The sequence below is a fragment of the Anas acuta genome, chromosome 3 (genome assembly GCF_963932015.1).
Source record: "Anas acuta chromosome 3, bAnaAcu1.1, whole genome shotgun sequence".
Classification (NCBI taxonomy): Eukaryota; Metazoa; Chordata; class Aves; order Anseriformes; family Anatidae; genus Anas; species Anas acuta.
Genome location: NC_088981.1, coordinates 71,516,466 through 71,537,506, shown reverse-complemented (window position 1 = coordinate 71,537,506; position 21,041 = coordinate 71,516,466). Strand labels below are relative to the sequence as shown.

The 21,041-nt window shown below is 40.1% G+C and overlaps 1 protein-coding gene across 1 annotated transcript in view; it reads right to left on the bottom strand.

Moving 5' to 3' along the window:
• Nucleotides 1-21,041, bottom strand: part of SEC63 (SEC63 homolog, protein translocation regulator) — a 53,723-nt gene that overhangs the window by 31,359 nt on the left and 1,323 nt on the right. The window contains exons 2-5 of the mRNA XM_068677769.1: nt 7,711-7,810; nt 6,995-7,109; nt 3,339-3,451; nt 1,434-1,495 (exon numbers count right to left, since the gene is read on the bottom strand). Coding sequence (XP_068533870.1) covers nt 1,434-1,495; nt 3,339-3,451; nt 6,995-7,109; nt 7,711-7,810 — 390 coding nt within the window. The remainder of the gene's footprint in view (nt 1-1,433; nt 1,496-3,338; nt 3,452-6,994; nt 7,110-7,710; nt 7,811-21,041) is intronic.

Here is a 21,041-nt window from a genome sequence, read left to right as displayed (position 1 = left end):
GTCAAAATTCAAGTTAGACATCTGACCTCAAGCTTAATAGGTCAACAGAACATCAAAGTGAATTTACTGCATTATGGTACAGGAAATGCTCTCGTTGGAGAAGAGAGCCTGGAGACATTTCTCTACCTGTAATCATCATGGATTTTTAGAAGAATGTATTAAAATTGTAATGTGTCTTTTATTGGTGGTTTCTCATAATGCTTTTGATCTTTAGGACTGTAGTTCCAAACTATTCCACAGAAGTAGCTCAATACAAAGCTCTCTCTTTGCATTGAAGAAGCTCTTTGCCCTTATCTATGCTCATCAGGATGAAGCACTAGCAAATACCAAGAGGAAAAAGTTTACCAAAACTGCCTGACATTCCTAAAAGCATATATTTTTATTCTTCAGGTCCATTTACATGCTGTTAAATACTCTTTTGCACGTTTAATATTTTACTTGGTAAAGGAGCAAGATGAAGAAATCTTGTTTGCTTGCCTCTAACCTCCATGCTGATTCAGTTGGATAAGGAATGAATATTGCTTGCTTTTGTTCCCCTGTGCTGGGCACAGAGGGTGGGATGTACCTCATCTCATTTTAAGCATGTAAGATGTGCTTCATCCCATCCCAGAACATACCTGTAAGAGAGCCTGTCACCATTCTTGGGCTACACAGAACTAAAAACTACAGCGCATGGCCTGGATACAGGCCTTTACATTACAGGTGCCTAAATGAAAAGATTAATTTCACTAAATGAGAAGGCTCCTCATGCTCCTCTGGAACAAGGTTACAGAGCAGAGAATGGGAGAAGGAGAACTTCATTCAGGCTTCTTCCAACCATTCAGATCAAGCAACAAAGCAAGATCTAAAAAAGCAGAGAACTCTCATTCCACCACAGACGGTAAAGGTTTCAGAAGAGCAGAAGGCTTGCAAGTCAACTATATGAACTACCGCCCTACAAAATCACTTCACTTTGCCCTTCAGAAATCCAGAGTCCCTCACATTTGTGAAAGCTCTCTGAGCAAACCATGCAATGATCTTCTGATCTTCAAACTCTCATCTGCTTTTGGCCAAACCTTGTTTTGAAGTCCCAGCTTCAGGTCAATTCAAGTTAAAGTCCATTTATGACTTCCAAGCTAGCCTTAACTCATTCCATGTAGATACATAGCTCAGCTTAGTCCCTCAAACTACACAGCACCAACAACCGGAGATCTGTGGAGGTCCACATTTAAAAAAATATATAAATTTAAAAGCTAGCTCCTTCCTGACTTTCCATTTCCCTCATCCACACACCACAGTCAGTTTTACAAGCAAAGAATTATGAGATATATCTTCAAATCAAAGAAAAAATATTCTACATAAAATAAGATCTGAGAGCTTCTCAAATGGCCAAACATGATATATCTTAATGCACAGAAAATACAGAACTTCTTTCTGTTATTCATAATTATTACCTTGTGGTCCATCTGGATTACCAAATTCTTCCCAATTTTTCCGTGATTCTTCATCAGTTAAGCTAATTTCAAAAAGAAATATTAAGTTAATACAGAAATAAAGGAATTTTGTCAAAATAATTTACATACAGAAGCTTTAAAATGTGGCATCTATACTATCTTTCAGAGACTAAAAAAACTTATTTACATAAAATCTTGTAAAAACAATTCTGTTGTATTCCTTCATGATACACAGGAAAATCCCTTTTCTCAATCTGACAGCAAAAGAAATTAGAAACAAAAAGGATGCACTCTTGCAAGGAATCAGACAATCACATCTCCCTTTTGTGAGACTGACTGCTCAATCCGTCACCAAAAAGCACCTTTCAACACCAGGTTACAGTACAGCAAACTCTGAAAGACAATGAAGGCTGAAGATACTATCTTTTGGGTGGAAGAAGGTAAACATACAAGATGAACTGATAAGTCAGAATTTCTCTCTAGAAGCTTATGTTCTGTTACTCTAGACTTTACATTTGATAGTACATTTGTGGGGATTTTTTTGTTTTTTTCATTTAGAACTACTTGGTTCCGTATCTGAGAGAAAAAATAAGATACTACCTCCTAAAATCTTAGTTTCTATACCTGTTCCATAGTATTTTGTTGGCAACAGGCAATCTCCTAAAAAGAATCCCTACTACTACAAGGAAGTAGGAACTTTCTGCTTTAGGACACCCGACACCACAAAACACCACACATACAGAAGACATCTGGAGAGTCAGTCAGAAGTCTCCTCCAAGTCTCACGCTTGTTAACAAACAGACTTACTGAATATGTAGTTTTATATTCTTTCCAGACAGCACAGCTAAGGAACTACACTGTCATTCTCTAAGATTTGCCTCTGCCGTAGCTGTTGCACAAGTATATTAAGGATGAGACTGTACTCACCTAACATTTGATTGCTAGTTTGCAAAATAGTGGTGAGATTTTTCATGAGTTTATAAAGCAATACTCTATACAGAAGCATTTCAATAATGCAGTTATTTGTAAGCAGAAAATAATTTCAAAACTGCTCAAAGTGAGCACGGCGTTGGCTTTCCTTCGCATCTCAATATCAAACTCAAATCATCTCAACATCAATCATCTTAAACAATACACTCAATCAGTAAGGTCAACCACATAGGCAACTGACTTTAAAGCAGAATGCTACAATTTGCTAGATCCTTGGATGATTATTTAGAGTAGAGAAGAATATAAAGTTGTACATGATTAAGTGAGCAAAAGGGGATTTATTTTATGCCAGAATCTAGTATTACATGCCTCCACTCAGATCGAAAAAAAACAAGCTACAAACAAAGGTATGACTGAAAACAGTACAGTGGAGGAAAAGCTGAATCCTTGAATCTTCTTTTAAGAAGTACACAGATAACATGAAATGGTCACTGAGTCAAAAAATCAAGTTTACAAGCTAACAGAAAACTGAATCCGAACCAGAAAAAATACCTCTGCTGCCAGATGGGAACAGGATTAGAATTAGTACATTTATTCTCTAGGTGATGCCTCAGAATGGCCATACCAAGGTTTGTTGCTTAAACACTGTAACATATCTTGTTCTTTTTCATCTTTTTAATCTTTTTCATCTTTTTCAAGACTTAGTATGTGTCACACTGGGAGCACTTTTCCCAGCTGACGTGCAAGTTAAACACAAAGAACTAACACCTTACAGTATTCTGACAGCTGCTAACAATTATATTATCCCTCCTAACTTGTACACACAACAGGCATTCACTGAACTGAGTCACATGTTGATTTATTTATTACGTATCAAAACACACTTTCTCTGGCCGCTTAGATCAGTCCAGTTATTACCTTACAGGTTTAACCCCCCAAGATATCAATTTTTTCAAAGGCAAAAGGGGAACTTACGCTGCATAAGCCTTAGCAATCCTCATGAACATAACTTCATCTCCTCCTTTATCTGGATGGTATTTTAATGACAGTGCACGGTACTGCTTCTTAATTTCTGATATACTTGCTCCCTTAAAAGAAAGAGGTTTGTGTTATCAATACCTTAAATCAAATCCATCCTTCTATAATTCGTATACCAAAGCACATTATGCAATATTTTTCCAAGCTGTTCATGTTTAAAGATTCACGTTCTAATATGAACGATGTTCTTCATATGATGAAGAAACTACATAATGCATCTCGTGGAAACATGATTGTAGCATTTTTCTAACAGCATTTTTGTAACCATTTACTTTTAAACCAAGTTAGAAACTACCGTCTAACAAAGAGACATTCAGATAATTGGCTATTATTTTCTTCTGGATTTCTTGTTTGTCCAAAATAAGGTTTTCTCACCAGTTTGACAAATCTCATCTTTTCCCAAACACAATGAAGAACACAAAGAACTCTCATTTGCAATAGTCCTCTATTTAGGCAAACAGTTCATAGATCAAGCATGAAGTTTCAGTTGCAGCTTTTAGGCAGAAACAAGTCTGCCAGTCACTAGGAACAGCGGATTGCCTTGCCACTTCAGAATGCCTTTGACCAGAATCATTCTATTCATAAATAATTTCAAAGTTCTTGAATAAACAGAATACATTACTTGAGAAAAAGACCAATCCTTATTCTACTACAGCACGTCGTTAAATGCCACCAGCCCACACCCATGTGCACCAATTTTCAGGCTGGACTGTGAACTTCATTAAAATTTTGTGGATTTCCTTGACTAATGTTAAGTGCAAAGTTTTTTCTACTAAGTTATCTGCTAAGTTTCACAGAGCCATTACCCACAGGGCTTTTCAACACTTGGTGGTCTAACAGGCTGGCATTAAGTATATAAAAAACACACAAGAAGTTACTTTAAAATAATGATACAGTTTAATACATTTAAGCCAGAAATCAACCTACCCTAAGGCTTAGTTTACTGTGTTACTTTATCTCTTTTTATGCAAAGTATCTATCATTTTCCAGCACTATATTTTAACAGCATGCCTGCTTTATTTAACACCCGGGATGAATTTAATCCACAATAAATTAGAGCTGGTAATAACAGCCATCTCAAGACCATACAAAGAATGACAGAGGAGCAACAGAAGCTAGAAAGTGCAAAAAAGATCAGTTCACTGGGAAGGAAGAGGTGGGTTTCCATGGCTCACATGAATCCTGCACATAAAAATAAATAAACCCTGTGTTTTTCTTCCTCTACCAGAGGCTAGCATGTGATGCCAGATAAACTGAGGATAAACTTCCCATGTATCGTTAATTGCTTACTTTTCATTTTCTAATGCTAGGCTACAGAGACTAGACCTTACCTATATAAATGCTTAACAGCCTGGAATAGTTCATGTCAATCAGCTCCCTGCCTGGAACACAGAGCTTTTCTACATTACCTGCTTACGTTAAAGTTTAAGGCCCTGACTGCCTTCTTTGAGGAATTTAAAATTATAATTAGTATTGTGCTTCATCTTTCTGCCTCAGATCCCACCTACAAAGTGGCTGAAAGGGCTTTTGTTCAATAAACCAGTAATATCATCCCAGTGCCCTATATATCTGTGAATTGTAAGTGATGTGCTCCAAAAAGAGCTATTGTGTTGATATGATATATAAAACAAGGTACAGGTGCATTAACTGGACTTTGTTCATGTTGTGGTTCACTTTTAGAGGAAAAGCCTCATTGTATGCTAATACAAGATTAAAAAATAACCTTGGCCTTGCTGTGAATGCAAAGAAAACGAATTACTGTTCATCAAAACTTCCAAATGCTTGCATCTACAACCCTTTCATTATTTTTCTGGAAAAAATTTTTTTTTCTTTTTCCTGCCCTTTCTTTAGTGGCAACAACATTTCCACGACTTAACAACACTTCAGCAGGTGTATCATTCATCAACAGGGCTGGCAGCCGCTCCAAACTTTCACCTAAGCTCAGTGCAGAAGTTTTTTAGGGGAATATAACAGACATCCTCTGACAGCACAAGTACCAAACACTATCATTCTCTGGAATCTTAGATTCTACTACCCCTACTTCAACTATTTATCTTCAGCCACCATGGAACATCTCTAGTTTTAATTCAACTTGTCCTTACGCTCCTGCTATGCACCAGTTCTCTGAGCATTCCCGTATTGTTTTCTTCAATACAATCTGGCTAATTTGCATGTGTCCTGAGCATGCTGACAAACTTTCCTTAATAAACATCAAGTTAGAATTCAGTACCTACGCACTTTTCTCCCTCTGGGTCATAGGAATTTTCTAAAGACAACAAAAGAAAATCCACTAGTGACCTTCTCCCTAGCCTGATTTGTTTAACCAAAGTTAACCCAGATATACGAACAGTTAAACTGTGCAGTTCCAACAGATACTATTCAATAGCAAAAATTTATCTTGCTCCCGTGTGTCAGTAGAAAAGGTAAGTCAGCAATCAGTCAATTCACAGAAGAACCGAGCAGAGGCTGAATTTAAATAACTTGCCTCTGCACTTGACAGACAATCCTTGTTCTACCTGCCTAGCAAGAAACAGGCTGAGGTCTACGCATCTGCTACAACAGCTTTCTTAGCACGGAAAGCAGCACCAGCGATGCCTATCCTGATGCTGACAAGCCACGTCATTACTTGCAAGAGCTGTATTTGTAAACGTTCGTATTCATATTAAGCTCTCCCACGCTAACAATACACGTCAAGTGTAATCAAAACAGGGGTACATTCAAAGTTCTTCCTTATTCTAGTTCTGAGCTGTATTCGGAGTGCGGTTCCTTAGGCTGTAGAGTGTAATGTGTCAGGCTTCAGAACTAAAAAGATGACTCTGTTGATACTCAAAAGAGTAGGAAATAATTACAGTCACTGGAGAATTTGCTTGAGGTACTGCAGTTAAGACAAGGAGTTTAATACATGCCCAGTAGGTCTGTCTCCTCCAGACTTATCACTTCTTACATGCATTTTTAATCAGACCTTCAGTATAAAGAAAGCATTGCACATCTGCTTTCTATAGCAATGCTATATTTTTTCAGTTCAATAAACTAATTGATTTGTATTACTACATAGAATTTATGGTTTTCAATGCTCTACTCACAGAGACTCAAGGTAACCTTTACTACTCCGAAATGCACATCACCAATACCCTTCACCAAACTCTTCCCTTTACAAGAGAAATATCACTATATAACAAAGTAATCAGCATTTTGTTTATACCGCTTATGCGGCAGCACCCCTGAAAATGGCTATGGAGAGGGTTTTCTACCGGGCATACACAGCAGAATCTTTCTTACTGTAAAAAGGGAGAAAAGTAACAGCAAAGTAAGCCTTGAAATTATTGAAAAATCCACCTCATTGCATTAAGGAAGTCATTTGAACGTTGAATGTGTTAGACGCAAAAGTCATACATCAGTATAGATATACACAGAACATCTAATGATGGACTTCACAACGAACAGCAGCAATTTTCAGATGCCAAAAAAAAAAGAACAAAACCATTAGATGCATTCACTGGAGTTAACTTTTACTTAAAAAAATAAGCCTTAAATTTGACATCTGGACACAAAATATGCAGTAGCATACACTACTGAAAGATGCTGTTACTTACAGGATCCAAATGTAGAACCTCATACGGGTTATATTCTTGATACTCTCGGTCTGTTTTGGAAACCTTGTATGCAAGAAACAAAAATAATGCCCATCCAGCAAGGAGGATTATTTTCCTGTTTGGAAGAAAGAACTTTTAACATGTACAAATGCATTAAGTCTAGTATAACTCTATAAAGATCAGTCTACAAGACAATATTCAAACAGCAAGAAATATTAAAGCACTTTAAAGCAGGTATGACTATTTCACTTATAACTCCACCTTTGGCACAGATAAGGCAGCTGACCTGACTTCCAACTTTTTTTTCAGCTTTTTTCTTCAGCTTTGAATATACGAATTATTACTACTGTATATTTGAATATACATATTTACACATCAAATATCTAAACCGAAAGATATCACTAGCACCACTAATTTCTGTGAGGGAAGAGCATTTTTTGAACAAATGCATGCATTGTTTACATATTTATTAGTGCTGAGGTTCACTGGTTTCATTTAACACATTTTTATAAAGGATAAAGCATTCATTTTGATTTCAAGCCCTACTAGATAAAAATTATTAGGTATTATTCAAATATAGTAAATTGCAAATGTCTCTTCTATGACAAAAACTACAGTGCAAATAATTCCAGCTGCTTTGATTAAGAAAAATAGCTTTATAAAAGTAGGATGTAGGAATTGTTTTAACGGAAGTCATGCAAGTGAAATATACTTACTTTACAGTGGGAATTATGTTTTGCTGTGGTTTTAACAGTCGCAAGCGATACCACAAGCATCTTCCATATACATTTCTTATATTCTTTAACCGAATTTGCTCTGCAAAAAATAATGAGAAGGATTGTGATTAATCACTCTGACAAAAAGCCAACTAGAAAACAGAATATCCTGAGTTGGAAGGAACCCACAAGGATCACTGACTCCGACTCCTGGCTCCACACAGGACAAGTAACAAGTCAGTACAAAATATTCTTTACTACCTAAAAGGAAACCATTATGATTTTCCCATTGCCATGAAGCAACCAACATTTGTGAATCCCATCTTTGCTTGCTGATGCCACCTGCCATTTCACAGTCAACTCCAGCAAGCCTCCCATTTCACTGCACCAACTACTGCGTACAAAAAAATAGTGCAAAACTTTTTATGCAACTAAAGAGTAAGGCTAGATCAACAGCTATTTGCTCAATTCTAATTACAATTCCTTTTCCTCCTCTTTGCAATGCTTGCCTTTTATAAGTTGCCTTCATTTAGGTTTTTCCTACTGAGGGGGAAAAGGGGGGAAAAATTAATACTTCTGTGTAAACCACGTAGCTGAGTAAGACTGTATCCGTTATAAACAAACCAGCCAAGAAGATTTCCTTACATTTCCTTTCAGGAGAGAATGGAGCTGGAAACAATTTTGCATTTATATTGACATATACATTGTCAGCACCGTGACAAGGCATGGAAGCAATTCCCATTGACAGAACTTTAGGTGTATTTCTGCGTTCAGCAAGACCAGGCTAGCCTTGGTCAAAGTAGTCTTTCACACCAAGAAAAAATTGGTATGAAAGCCACCATCCTAAGTCAGCCTTAAATCTGAACTCTACTTTTAACAAAGCGATGGCCTCATCTTAGCTAAGACAGTGGTTATGATACATGGAAACATTCTCTTTTGGCAAATTTCTAAAAGGTTACGGTGGAAGACAACGACCACTTCTGTTTACTTATTCTGAGTTTGTCTGTGTGTGATTACAGTAATCTATCACAGTAACAGCGACAGCACAGCAATCTACGAGCATCTGTAAGCACACAATCCAAATGAATTATCTAGAAACTTTAACGTGCAGCCACCAAACTGTCTGAGGCCAGAGGAACACCATCACAAACACCAATACCATCAGATCAACCACAAATTCAAACTAAAGCTGGATCAGATGTGAGCACAGGATAATGTTTTAAACTCTGGCTGATTTGGCAGAAAGAGAGCGTGAACATGGACAACACCTGATCAGCTACAAATGAGTAAAGCAGACAAAGAAAGTCAAAGCAGCACACGGCGATGCTGAACCACACAAATGTTATCAACTTCTGAACTCCTTAATTCTACAGAGCCTGTCTTCCCAGAAACTCAATATGATGCTAAACAGCTTTACGGGATTCCTTCTGAAGATTAATTTAGTTGTCCGATCATCCCTGAGACAGAGACAAGAGAGGATAATTCAATCCCCTGTCTCTGATCCGAGTCTTGTAGGGCTTCAAAATAAGCTTCCAAGCTTGTCTCATATTTTTTGTGTAATTGGTAAACTGCACGGATACTTTGAAGTTCTCCTGATCTGCAAGGACTGGTCACATACTTAAAATAGGCATTAAATGTGAGATCTCTAAACAGAAAAAGATACGGTGAGTATTTGGCTCAGCAACTGCCCACCCAGTTTCACCTCCCTGTTGTGTAAGGAACTGTGACGATTCAGAAGGCAATGAAAACAAGGTCAAAATGCAACACCGGCTCCCTAAGGGAAGAATGCAAACTAATTCAGTAATTTGTCTTCAGATTTTACTTTTCTTTTTAAGAAAAAAATTGTGAGAGACCTCTACTGTTCAGAACTAAATTTGCCACAACCAGACATGAGTGTATTGTTTCTAAAAATTAAACTTTTTTCTTTTAAATGCAAAGCTAAGGGATGCTGCCAGCACATAGATCTGGTGTATCATAAAAGCTGACTGCATTAAAGACTGGCCAGACAATTCAGTTCAGTAATGGGGACTACAGAGCCCTGCTACAGAAACAGGCAGGAAAATAACCTGGGGATTTCAAACAGGCAGTGCCAGCTATGAGCCACAGCACTGTTTTTATTAAAGTCACCTACGATGCTTGAACAAATCGAGTATCAGCCTCCTAAAGCAGGACGTGCTGCTACAAGCCTCTCACTTCAAACATTACCTGTGAGCTTTTGCTGGGCTGAAGCCAGATGAAGCCAACTGCTCGATTCAAGCCGATCAGATGAGATCAGCTTCCCAACCCAACCCACAGCACGACCCCACAGGCATTTCTGCAGCACAGCTGAGGGGCGCTGCTGCTCGGTAGCTGCCCTAAACTGACTGTGTTGCTCGGAGAAATCCCTAGAAATAACGTGAAAATGGATTAGCAGTGCCCTGGGAGAAACAGAAAGTGGCTAAGAGAACGTGGAGGGGACCTAGGGGTGACTAAGAGAGCTTGCTTTCCTTAATCCCATAAAGCAAAGCCTCACAGGATATGACTCCCAGTGTTTCTGCTAGGAGGCTTTTAACAAGATGCTCTGCCCTGTCTTTAAAGATCTGTGGCGTGCTGTGACACAGTGCCCCAGTTCCCACATCTGCCTGCTGGCCAGCCCTGACGAGTGCCAGCTGATCCTCTCCTTTCTTCCCTGTCTGCATCCTCCCTGCAACCACAGCCAACACCCTTCGCCTTACCGTGCCAAAAAGCTTCCAAAAGGCCCACGGGGGAAGACAAGACAAATCGGAAGCGAAAAGAAAAAAAAGGAAAAAGTTATAAGAGGTAAATTAGAGCTGGCACTGGGTCAAATAAAAACTGACCACAGAGAAAATGAGGCTAGAAACTAAAGGTGTTTTGCAGCAACCTGAGAGCTGAGGTTTGGGAACAGCTTTCCAGTCACAGCTGCAGGAGTGCTGTTTTGTGAACAGCTTGAGAACAGCATCAAGGAAAAGAAAAACGAGGCGAGCAGTAGGAGCAAAAATTAAGCCCTCTGGATCTGTAAACACAACACCCAGGTCAGACACGGAGCCATGGCAATGATGCTCTGGGAAAGCAACGCCGTGCAGGGGACCCCTTCAGATGAACACAGAATTAAGATGCGGTGCCAAGCAGTGATTGCATTGTACACACAGATAGGAACAACTCTGGATCAAATCTAACTACGATTGATTAAACTCCATCAGAGCAAAACTACATCATGAATTCCTTCCCAATCTTGGCATATTGCAATGGTCTCAGTTGATTAACAACCCCACAAGGTACCAGGGCATTAGAAAGATGAGTGCTTGTTTATAGGTATCTGTCTGGAACGTAACAAGAACCAGAACTTGCTTAATTTGAAGCCAAAGTCCAGGCTATTCACATTATTTGGAACTACCCCCAGGCACTCCCCTCTGTCATAATTCATCATTAACACATTAACTTGTGGAATTCAAAACCTTGGGAGGAGGAAGAGAAAATAGACAGCATCCGTCCTGGTTTAGGCAGAAAGCTCCTGGTGAAACATCACCCTAAGTAGGAAAGATGTGTGCTGTACACAGGAAAAAAAGACTTCCTATTTATTTAGGGATAACCTGTGAGATTGCACCAAGTCTTGTTGGGAAGAAATTGGTTGCACAAGGAAAAATAAAACAGAAAGCCTAGCTAGAGCCTGAATAACAGATAATTACTGTGCCTAACAAAAGCAGCAATGTATTCCTAATGAGCAAGCTGTGGATAAATCAGGTCCTTTTTTTGTTTTGCCTTCCTCTTCCAAGGATCCCTCTTTCACACAAGTGGATTTGCCTTGCCACAGAACTGGCATGTGCCCCTGCAGACCCCGAGCATGCAGGAATACCCTTTATTTTTACCCAATAAATAAATTCCTTGCAAAGCTTTACCCTGAGCAGCATACAATAGGAATTGTACCACATTTGGATCTCAGCTCTGGAATCCTTGCTCTGTCAGGGAAAGAGGTTCAGGGTCTGAAAAGCAGACAAAAGTTCTGCTTCTTCTCACTCCAGATCACAGCTCGCCATTGAAGCCTAAGAGCCCTTCATACACTGCCCTTTGAGATGGGATTACAGGGAGACAAGTGGGGAAAAATGAGTTTCCTCTGCTCAAAGTGACTTCTCATTTGATGGGTAAAATCCCTAACAACAGTGCATTTCTCCTAAAAAAGGTATTAGAGAGCTTTGAAAAGCAAAGGCGTAATGCATCCATGAGCTTTTGAACTCATCTCACCAACAATAACCCATGTATCAAGGCACTGTTACCTGTCCCCATGTTTGATCACTCTGACAGGGGAAAATGAAAGGTCTCGTGTCAGTCCCAGCACCTATCCCACTCACCCATCAGAGGCAGGGCGAGGAGCACTGGGCACCCAGACACAGAATGAAGCCGCCCATGGGCTGGATTCAGTTTCCACAGCTTCCATATCATTGGTGGCCAAAAACTCGGCCATGCTCGACTTAGTTGCACATTTTTGATGCTCACCCATACCCAAAAGCCTTCCTTTCTGGCACACATGCTCCCCTCCCCTCAGCCTTCACAAGTAATTCCCATCTTACTCCCTTCAAAAGAGGACAGAAGGAGCAGAAGTGGTCTTCACTGTTCCACTATTTAAAGTGCTTGAAAAGTTTTATTTACTTGCTTTTGAAAATACAGGAGGCTCCATTTTATCTGTAGGCAAGCTCGACAAATTACACTTTTTTAGGCCCAACCTTTTTGTCTAAGGTTCTGTGGGCTCCAACAAGCGAGCTTAAAGAATACTTCAGGGAGATTTTTCTCATCTTCTTCTACGTCCTCTTGGGGAATCAGACAAGGTTACACATTTGTTAGAGATGTGCAGATCTGGAAGAGAGGGATGAACACACATCTGGAATTGTAAACAACAGAAGTTTTAACCATCAGAAACTTGCCTCAGCTGCAACGAACACAGCTTAGTTTTAGGGAAAAATACCACACGTACTAATGCCAATAGTCTTATTTTGTATGCAGAGCAAATAACTTCGAGAATTGACAATTTTTAGGACAACCAAAAACTATCAAAAAGCTTATAAGCAGACAGAACAGAAGGTTTCCCATCATTCTACCTCAATCAGCAGGAAGAACAGAAGGAAGTCCAAGCCTCCTATGCCCTTTATACCTTCAGGCTAGTCAGAAAAGCAGAGGCAAGAAGTTTAAAATACAGCTCCAGCAGACACTCAAGAAAAAAAGCAACATGACCAGATCCATAAAACCATCCTGCACTCCAGATACCAAGAATTTACCTGAAGGAGCACACTGCTTGGTTGCACAAGAAAAGGCTCCTTTCAATAAGGAGCACAGAGTGACAGTTTTAGCAGCCTACAAAGTGCCATGACCACTTCAAAGACATTTTCACAAAATTTTCACTATTTTCAGCATGTTGTCCCCTCCCTATCCCTACGTCAGAAGTTTGCACCCTTCACAGAGATACATGTAATGCACGTAGCATACAAGTCTTGAGTTAAGGTTATGAACCGAGCATATGGAGCTTCAAGGAATTAGACCTGTTCCAGTAAATCTGGAGAGTAACAGGGCTGGGCATAAACACTGCTCTGAGAGCTTCTGAGTTTGCTGCTTGATAATTTTCCATCCTCTAAATTGTGTACTAAGAGGTTACTGTTTCCTTTCACCAGCCCTTAATGCAAGCTATGTATGCATGCACTTATGCAAAGGCTGACGTCTTAAGAGTTTATGCAATCAGGAAAATTAAACAACATTACAGACAACTCATTTACTGAAGTCTTGAACTGGGGACCTCTGAACAAATTTACTTTGTTACATTACAGAACCGATTCTCAAATAACAGGTGATGAATATTAGATTTTTAAAATTTTTAAGATTTTTTTTAAACTGGATGTCATGTTTCAAGGAGGTAAGTCACATAATAAAACACTGATAAAAGACTTTGAACTGGTAACATAAGCAAAAAAATTCAATGAACTAAATAGATGCTCTAATTTTAACACCTATTATTGTGAGAATTGCCCTCGTTACCCCAAGTTGATCCATAAAGACGTCACGTCCATGTCAGCCTCTTCACTGAAATGTTTACAGCTGAATAATCTAATCCTACTTGTTTTCCAAAGAGATTGCTTCTGTCCAGTAAATATTCATAGAAGTAATCAAAATACCAGAAGGCTTTGAGTAACATCTTGTTCTTAACCTTTAAAACTCCAGGCAGTTCACAACCAACAAAGGCCTGTCCAAGTCCTCAGTAGCAAGCCCAACTTCCAGAGCATGTTTGGCAGCAATGAGACTAAGGGTAAACGGGACAAAAGGTAGCTGAACCTTCTCAATTGTGCTTACAGAACTAGTATGACTAACTATACTAACCTCTTAATCTACATCACTTAAATTATCAAGCTTACAGTGGGGCCATATCTAGAGCTGTATCAGCAAGCCTGCAACAGGAGGCTGAGAAAAGTCAAAACCTAGCCATTTTAATACAGAATGACACCCACACAAATCACAGTTAATTTTAGATGAAATCAATAGGACGTGAAAGTCTTGGAGCCCAACACTCCTGAATTATTAGTTTTACTTTATCAAATTGATGTGGGGGACCTCTGAGGAAAACAGAACACAGCCATTCCAGAACAGATGCAGGCAGGTCATTCAGGACACCACCAACCACTAAAACACCTGTATTCAGTTTTATTCCAAAGCATACCTCCAATAACCTATAATAAAGGACAGATAAGTACCATACAGCCACGGATAATCAGTGAGACTTTCGTAAAGGGAAATTGAGCTTTACAAACCTGAGCCCTCTAAAGAAAGTAAACAGATGAAAGGAGATCCTAGCAATACAGTTTATGGTTTCCAAAAAGTTTTTGAAAAGTTCCTTTTACAAATCTTTTAGAAAAGCCACTTAAATATTGCAAAACTAAGTACGTGGCTAGAAGGCGGAGGGAACAGACAGATCTCACAGTGGAAAAAAAATCACCAAGCAGTCTGTAGGAGTCAGTGTTTGAAGTGTGATACCAAAGTTTTTACTAATAAGCAACTTGAGTAATGGAATGAGAAGTAAAATAAAGTTTCTGAATGATACTAAGCCCTTCTGGGTAGCAAGGGCATCCTGAAAACCTGTGAATATCAAGTGGACAACAAAATGACTCGAGAAATTCAGGACATGAAAAAGAGCACTAGGGACTATCCTAGTTTCATATGTATATGAAAGCTGACCACTATGTCTCAGGATTGAGATCTTGTTATTGTGAGAAACAGTTCTATGACAATGTCAGCTGAACACTTATTATTGATAAAAAGCAAAGCAAATGTTGAGTTATGAGTAAACAAAGGAAATATTATTATTTTACCACGTAAGCTTAGGGTATATACAACCTTAAGTATGATACACAGTCCTGGCCCCCGCCTACCAGAGAGGGACATCTAGGAAACATTCAATTAAGGTCAACAAACGCCATCGAAACTACGATAAGATTTACATCCAAAATACAAGCCACAAATCTTTACCCTGGAAGAGAGAGAGAAGTGCAAAGAGAGGTAACAGAAGGTTGTAAAATACCTAAGTGACAGGACAGATATGACAATGTTTACTGCCTCCTCCAGCTCAACAACCAAGGAGGAAAAAATAAAAAAATAAAAAAAAAAAATCAGAAACATATAAAACAAAGGTGATTATGCGTTACGGTTAGCAGAGCTGGTGAACTCCTTGCCATAGGATGCTATGTTGAAGAAGTCACTGAACTGAAAGCCACTGGCAACTGGAAAAATATGCAAAAGCAGCACAATCTATGCTTGTCTTATCATTAAGGCATATACTCATTTGCCATATCGTGTCAGGATGACATCAGACCTGACCCAGTATATCTGCTCTTTTGTTTCTATTGATATTTGAACTTTTTGGCAAGCCATTGCAGAAGTCACAATGCTCCTGCAGAGGACAAAAAAAAGGTTTTTTTTTTCCATTAGTGAGAGAAACAATAAAAAAGATGTTTAAAAATACCCTTCAGCCATTTTTTTTTTTTTTTAAACACTGATATGGTAATAGCTTTTTGAAAAAGACCATAAAAGTTGAGATAATATAGCTCACAAAAAATAATTAGAGGTCCTCAGCTGTAAGTGATACATCAGTTTCAGTACTACAAAAAGCACGATGGAAGCAACACGAACAAGACTGCGGTAGAGATCCTTAGAACTGTTTCCCTTTACAATTTGTACAGTAGTTTAGCGGAAAAAACTGTAATCATAAAAACAACTGGAATTCATAATTGGACATGAATATACTTATCCCTGTGAAAAAAAAAAAAAAAGAAACTTGTGATTAGTTATCAGGAGAAATACAGCAGATGTTAGAAAGCTGGAGAAGTTAAGTAAGGAGCAACATTAACTATTTCTACACTTCGCTAATTCAACTCTGCAATTCACTAAGTGAATTCACTAAGTGGAAAAAAAAAAAAAAAAGAGACAACTTGGTTACCTTTCACTCCCTTTCAGCCTCTCCTTCATTCTCTGCTCTCTTTGGTCTCTCAGACTCAAAAATCCAGCTGAACTACACTGAGGAGGGCCATCAGCCAAGAAGCCTCTGAACCAGTGGCATACCTGGTCAGTCACACCTTCAGCCAGCATCAGGGTCCTGGTACCCTTGGGAGACATCCAAGGTAACAGAACAGGGATGCATCCACATCTGTAACAACTTCTGTAAGGATGCACAAGAACTAAACAAGTGAGAATAAAACCCCTGCATATTCTCTAGGCACTATTCACACTTTATTGTTGTGAGCAGCTATGCTATTTTCAAATAGTTGAACCAGCCGACCAAGATAAAGGCACCTTTTGAGTCTGAAATGCGTCATCACCAACATATTTCTATTTACAATTCCTAGAAGTAATTTTCTGTACAAGGGAAATGTTAAGTAAAGGTGAAAATCTGAAAGCACTTCTTCAATCTTCTAAATCGTATGATCATTTAAAAAACGGTGCGGGCAGAAATCTTTCTGCTGAGGAAGGAAATGAAGGGTCCTGCTTCAGGCACCATCTAATCCTGATATGGTCCAACCAGCACGGCCTCCCTTGTTTTTGGATGGAAGCACACGCGTGTGAGATGGCTTCCAGCTGAGCTCCCTCAGCAGAAGGCAGCAGGAACACAGGACAAGGCAGCCCTGGTCTATGCTTGTTCAAATCTAAGCAGAACTGCACCTTCTTCACCAGCGTGACTTGAAAGAACCACCACCACCAGCAGCCCTAACCCCTCACCTTGCAGTCTGTGATGACCCCACTCGGCGTCTTCTATCTCATTCCTCTCTCAAGCTCCTGTCCCTGCTACAAGAGTGCTTTAACTGCTCACGAAGCTGTAACTAAACCATCATACGTTAACCTTGAATCCATCAGGGTGAATGGCACTAACCCGAGTTCTCCCACACATCGCCTGTACATCCCTGTAGCTCAGTAGGGTCTACGTGAGCAGGCAATACATCCCTGCTGAAAACAGAACACGAACAGCAAGGTACGTAATGTCACTTTTACCACACTGTTTCCATAGGCTTGCATTCCATGGGTTTAATTAAAAAAAATAGAAACAGCTTTATTTTCACATACACATGAGAGATAAAGCTCTTGTAATAGCTTCATCTTGCAACAAAAAGTTTGTTACAATTAAGTGCTCTGGACAGTCTTGAAGCGACTCAACTAATTTCCAACACAGGGTTATTAATTTTATTTTACTGCTAGGAGGTCACAATGCTCACAATAAAATTACAGTAATTCAAAAAACTTCTATGAAAAGACAGGCCTTTTATTTTTTTCCTCCAAATAAAACAGCAGTTCAGATAACTCTGTCCAAAAGCTTTGTTTTAAAATGTATTTTGCCAGGCATTACCAACGCCATCTCATGATGCTTGCCCTTTCATCCAATGTTTCTGAAAAAACACTCCTGCTTCCAAACTGTGGCACAGTAAAAATTAACAAAACATTAATTGTCACCATCACGCTCTATTCTCCCTCGTAACAGTCACTTAATAAGCTGTATTTTTCTGAACTTGAAAATAGTTTAAAGTTAACCACAGCGCACTCAATCCCTCAATACTGGAAAAAAAAAAAATCAATTTGTATGTAATAACCGTTCTTAAACATGTAACTGAGTTTCACTGACTAAGAAATCCTTCCGAGGGAAGGTTAATGAGATTTCAGGGAGCTGTGAGCTGGGATGGGGGTCACAGCCATCCCGCTCCAACCAACTTTGTTTTTATTTTATCTTTCTGGAAGATCAGGAGCAGCATGGAGCGCTACCCTGGAACAGAAGCAGCAGTATCAGGGAGGGCTGAGATCCCCTCCCACAGCTGCTGCTAGGTGCAAGTGCTCATTACCCTGTTACAAATCAAACAGAAGGAACGCTGCCTGCATTCCGTACGTGGGCTCGAGACAAACCCAAGTTGCAGACTCACTGTTTGTCCTTAAAGAGACAAGGAACTGCAGCCTTCCTCCGCTCCTCTACTTCCATCTTAGAATAGGGCATTAACACAGACCTCTGAAGAGAGCCTTGAGGCTAAAAATAAAATAAAAACATATCAAAAACATACCTGGGAATAAGCAGCACAGTGGAAAGGCATGCAGATAAGTTCCACACACAGTAAGCCTGCATGGGAGGACTTTATCAGGACTTTCACTCAAGGCTTTGAACACTTGTACCAAGTACTGCCTACAAAGATCTCTCTCTCTTTACTTTGTCCTTTACTTAGAGGCTCGGGATAGGGACCTTTATTCTTCCCAGCAGCTTTGTAACACTTTGTGAATAACCGGTGCTCTACAGCAGGATAATTTCTTTAATGCATACCTAACTCAGCTCAAAAATTGAACAGAATGACGAGCCTTCCCAGGTACGTGTCGTTTAGGAACCACAAAATGCATCGCAACTGACCCCTACCTGTTTCAGCAGGGTTTCGTAATTGCCTGCCTCGATTCAGCAGCGCAGGTGTAAGCCAAGCAGCACACCAAGTTCAGCAAACACGTCGGCATTGTGCAACAACTGACGCATTATCCGACTACATTCACTCACCTCTCGCTCTCCATTTCCTTCCTGGCTGCTGCTGCTGCTAGATCCACGCCACCTTACAATTAAACCAATTCAAAGCAATTCCAGCAACACGCAGATGCTCTGGAAGGCACTGATCCATCCCTAACTGCTCTGAATAAACATCATTTCTTCAGCCCTCAAGATGAAACTTTTGAAAAACAACTTTAAAACGCTCATCTCAGAAAATATCTCCTCAGTTAAGAAGTGAATTTGGACCAGAATAACTTTTTAGCAACAGCAGATTTGGTTCCAAGTCAAGAACAGTCCTTGCAACAGTTTTACTCACAGTAATTATGCTAAAGCTATACCAATATTTACCCAAAACAGAGGTAATCCACAAAAAGCACGAGCTGGGTGTTTTCAAACATACACATGTATTTGTTTTAAAGATATGAGTCAATGCTAAACATCACAGCAGTGCTGCTGTCTCCTGAAGCCAGCCAGCACCATCCCCAAAAATCATCCGTGGTGCCCGCCCAGGCTTTTAGCTGCACCATCCCCACCCCGTGCCAGCACAGACATCCATGAACCAACCCAGCCAGAAGCCAATACTCATAAAAAGTAAAGCAAGGGGGGGGAAAAAGTCAAAAATCAGCTTCAGCTCAATGGAGTTTCTTCCAGCACAGCGGTCAGGTGCTCTGCTTGGCACACTGGGAGAAGTACAAGTTGTCTGCTGTCAGAGCAGCGCTCCCCTGAAGTTACCCTGCCGTTAGGAAACTAGAGCCCAAGCTGCAAAGCCAAACAATTAACCTTTTACAGCAGCCTGATTAGCTTCACAATGAACACCGGGAAGATAAAGTCATCGGGACAAATATGCTTTACAAAGTCAATTACCTGCTTGTTTGGTTTATCAAAGCCGAGGTAATGAAGTTATGGGGTTGTGCATTCTGTGCCGGCCAAAGGACAGCAACAACCCTCCCCTTCTCCCCCTCAAAAAAAAAAAAAAAAAAAAAAAAGAAATATTGATCCCGACTGCAGGCTGCAGCAACACTTCAGACGGACTCTTGCAGTGCCTTGATAAAACAGGCACAGAAAACTATGAAATCAAAGCACGTCAAGTTCTACTCGGTCTGTGAGAGACACAAGAAGTCACGCACTTCTTCAAGAGAAGAGCACCGAAATGACATTTCAGAAGTTTACTCCAAAAAGAACAAAGATCAGAATCTTAACAGCTTGCCAAAACCCACTGTCCTACTGTAAATTTGTGATTAGGTAACACATTTTGAGTTTTCTCTACGCGATGAGGCAATAGAGATGATATACTCCTACCTTCCAGCCTTCACTAGGGCAAAAAAGCATTTGATTTTTCTCCCCCCCTCCCTTTCATTTACTCTGTCAGCATTTACTACAAAACCACAGCACTGAGCAAACATGAAGATGCTGGGGGATATCAGCAGTTCCCAGCCTTGTGCTGCTAACCATCACCTGGAGCCAGCTGGGAATCACTCATCAGCAATCCACGGCAGCACATCTGTGGGATGAAACAGCGGGCACTGAAGGCTTGACCTCCACACCACAAATGTTTCACTCTTACTTCTCCCTAGCTCTGGTTTGCTCCCACAAATCAAACGCCCATCAGCAGATGAAGCACATCTTACCTAGTTTTTACCCCCAAAAGAAACCTACATTGTGTTTAAGGCGCGTTTTTTTGCAAAAAGGTCTGGAAGTGAGGAGGCCAGCTGTGTGATTTCCTTCAAAGCTCACCCCGGTGGGATCTCTTCGCTTCCAAATTACACGTTTTGGTTGTGTGTGTTATTCTGGAAACAAGAAATCACAGCTAAACAACCAACATTTTGCACCACCATAAGCTTTTAATTTATTCCTGCTATCCCCTTCCAGTGCTGCAACAGGTGTGGCTGAACACACACAGAGCTGTGCGAAGCCTTTTCAGGGGATTTTGCTGGGAATCTGGCACGCGAGCTGTACACACGCACCAAGTCCAACCCAACAAAGCAGGAGAGGGCCCCAGGAGCCCCGGACGGGATCTTGCACAACACCAACTTTCTGTGCAGAAAGAGCCACGCGGAACAAAACGCAACTGTTGCAGGAGAGCGTAGGCACAGGATGAAGCCATACGCTAAAAATTGGACCGTGCTCACATCTTAAAGCCCATTAAGACAATTACGAGGCAGAAATCATTCCTTCATTTCCACTCGTTACCACGGCTGGTGATTTTCACTTAGTTGACTCATTTCTGTACCAACAAGAAATTTATCTTGTGTTTTCAGAGAGTTCCGCTACAGCTTCGCAAGGAGCCAGGGCTAACTGCAGG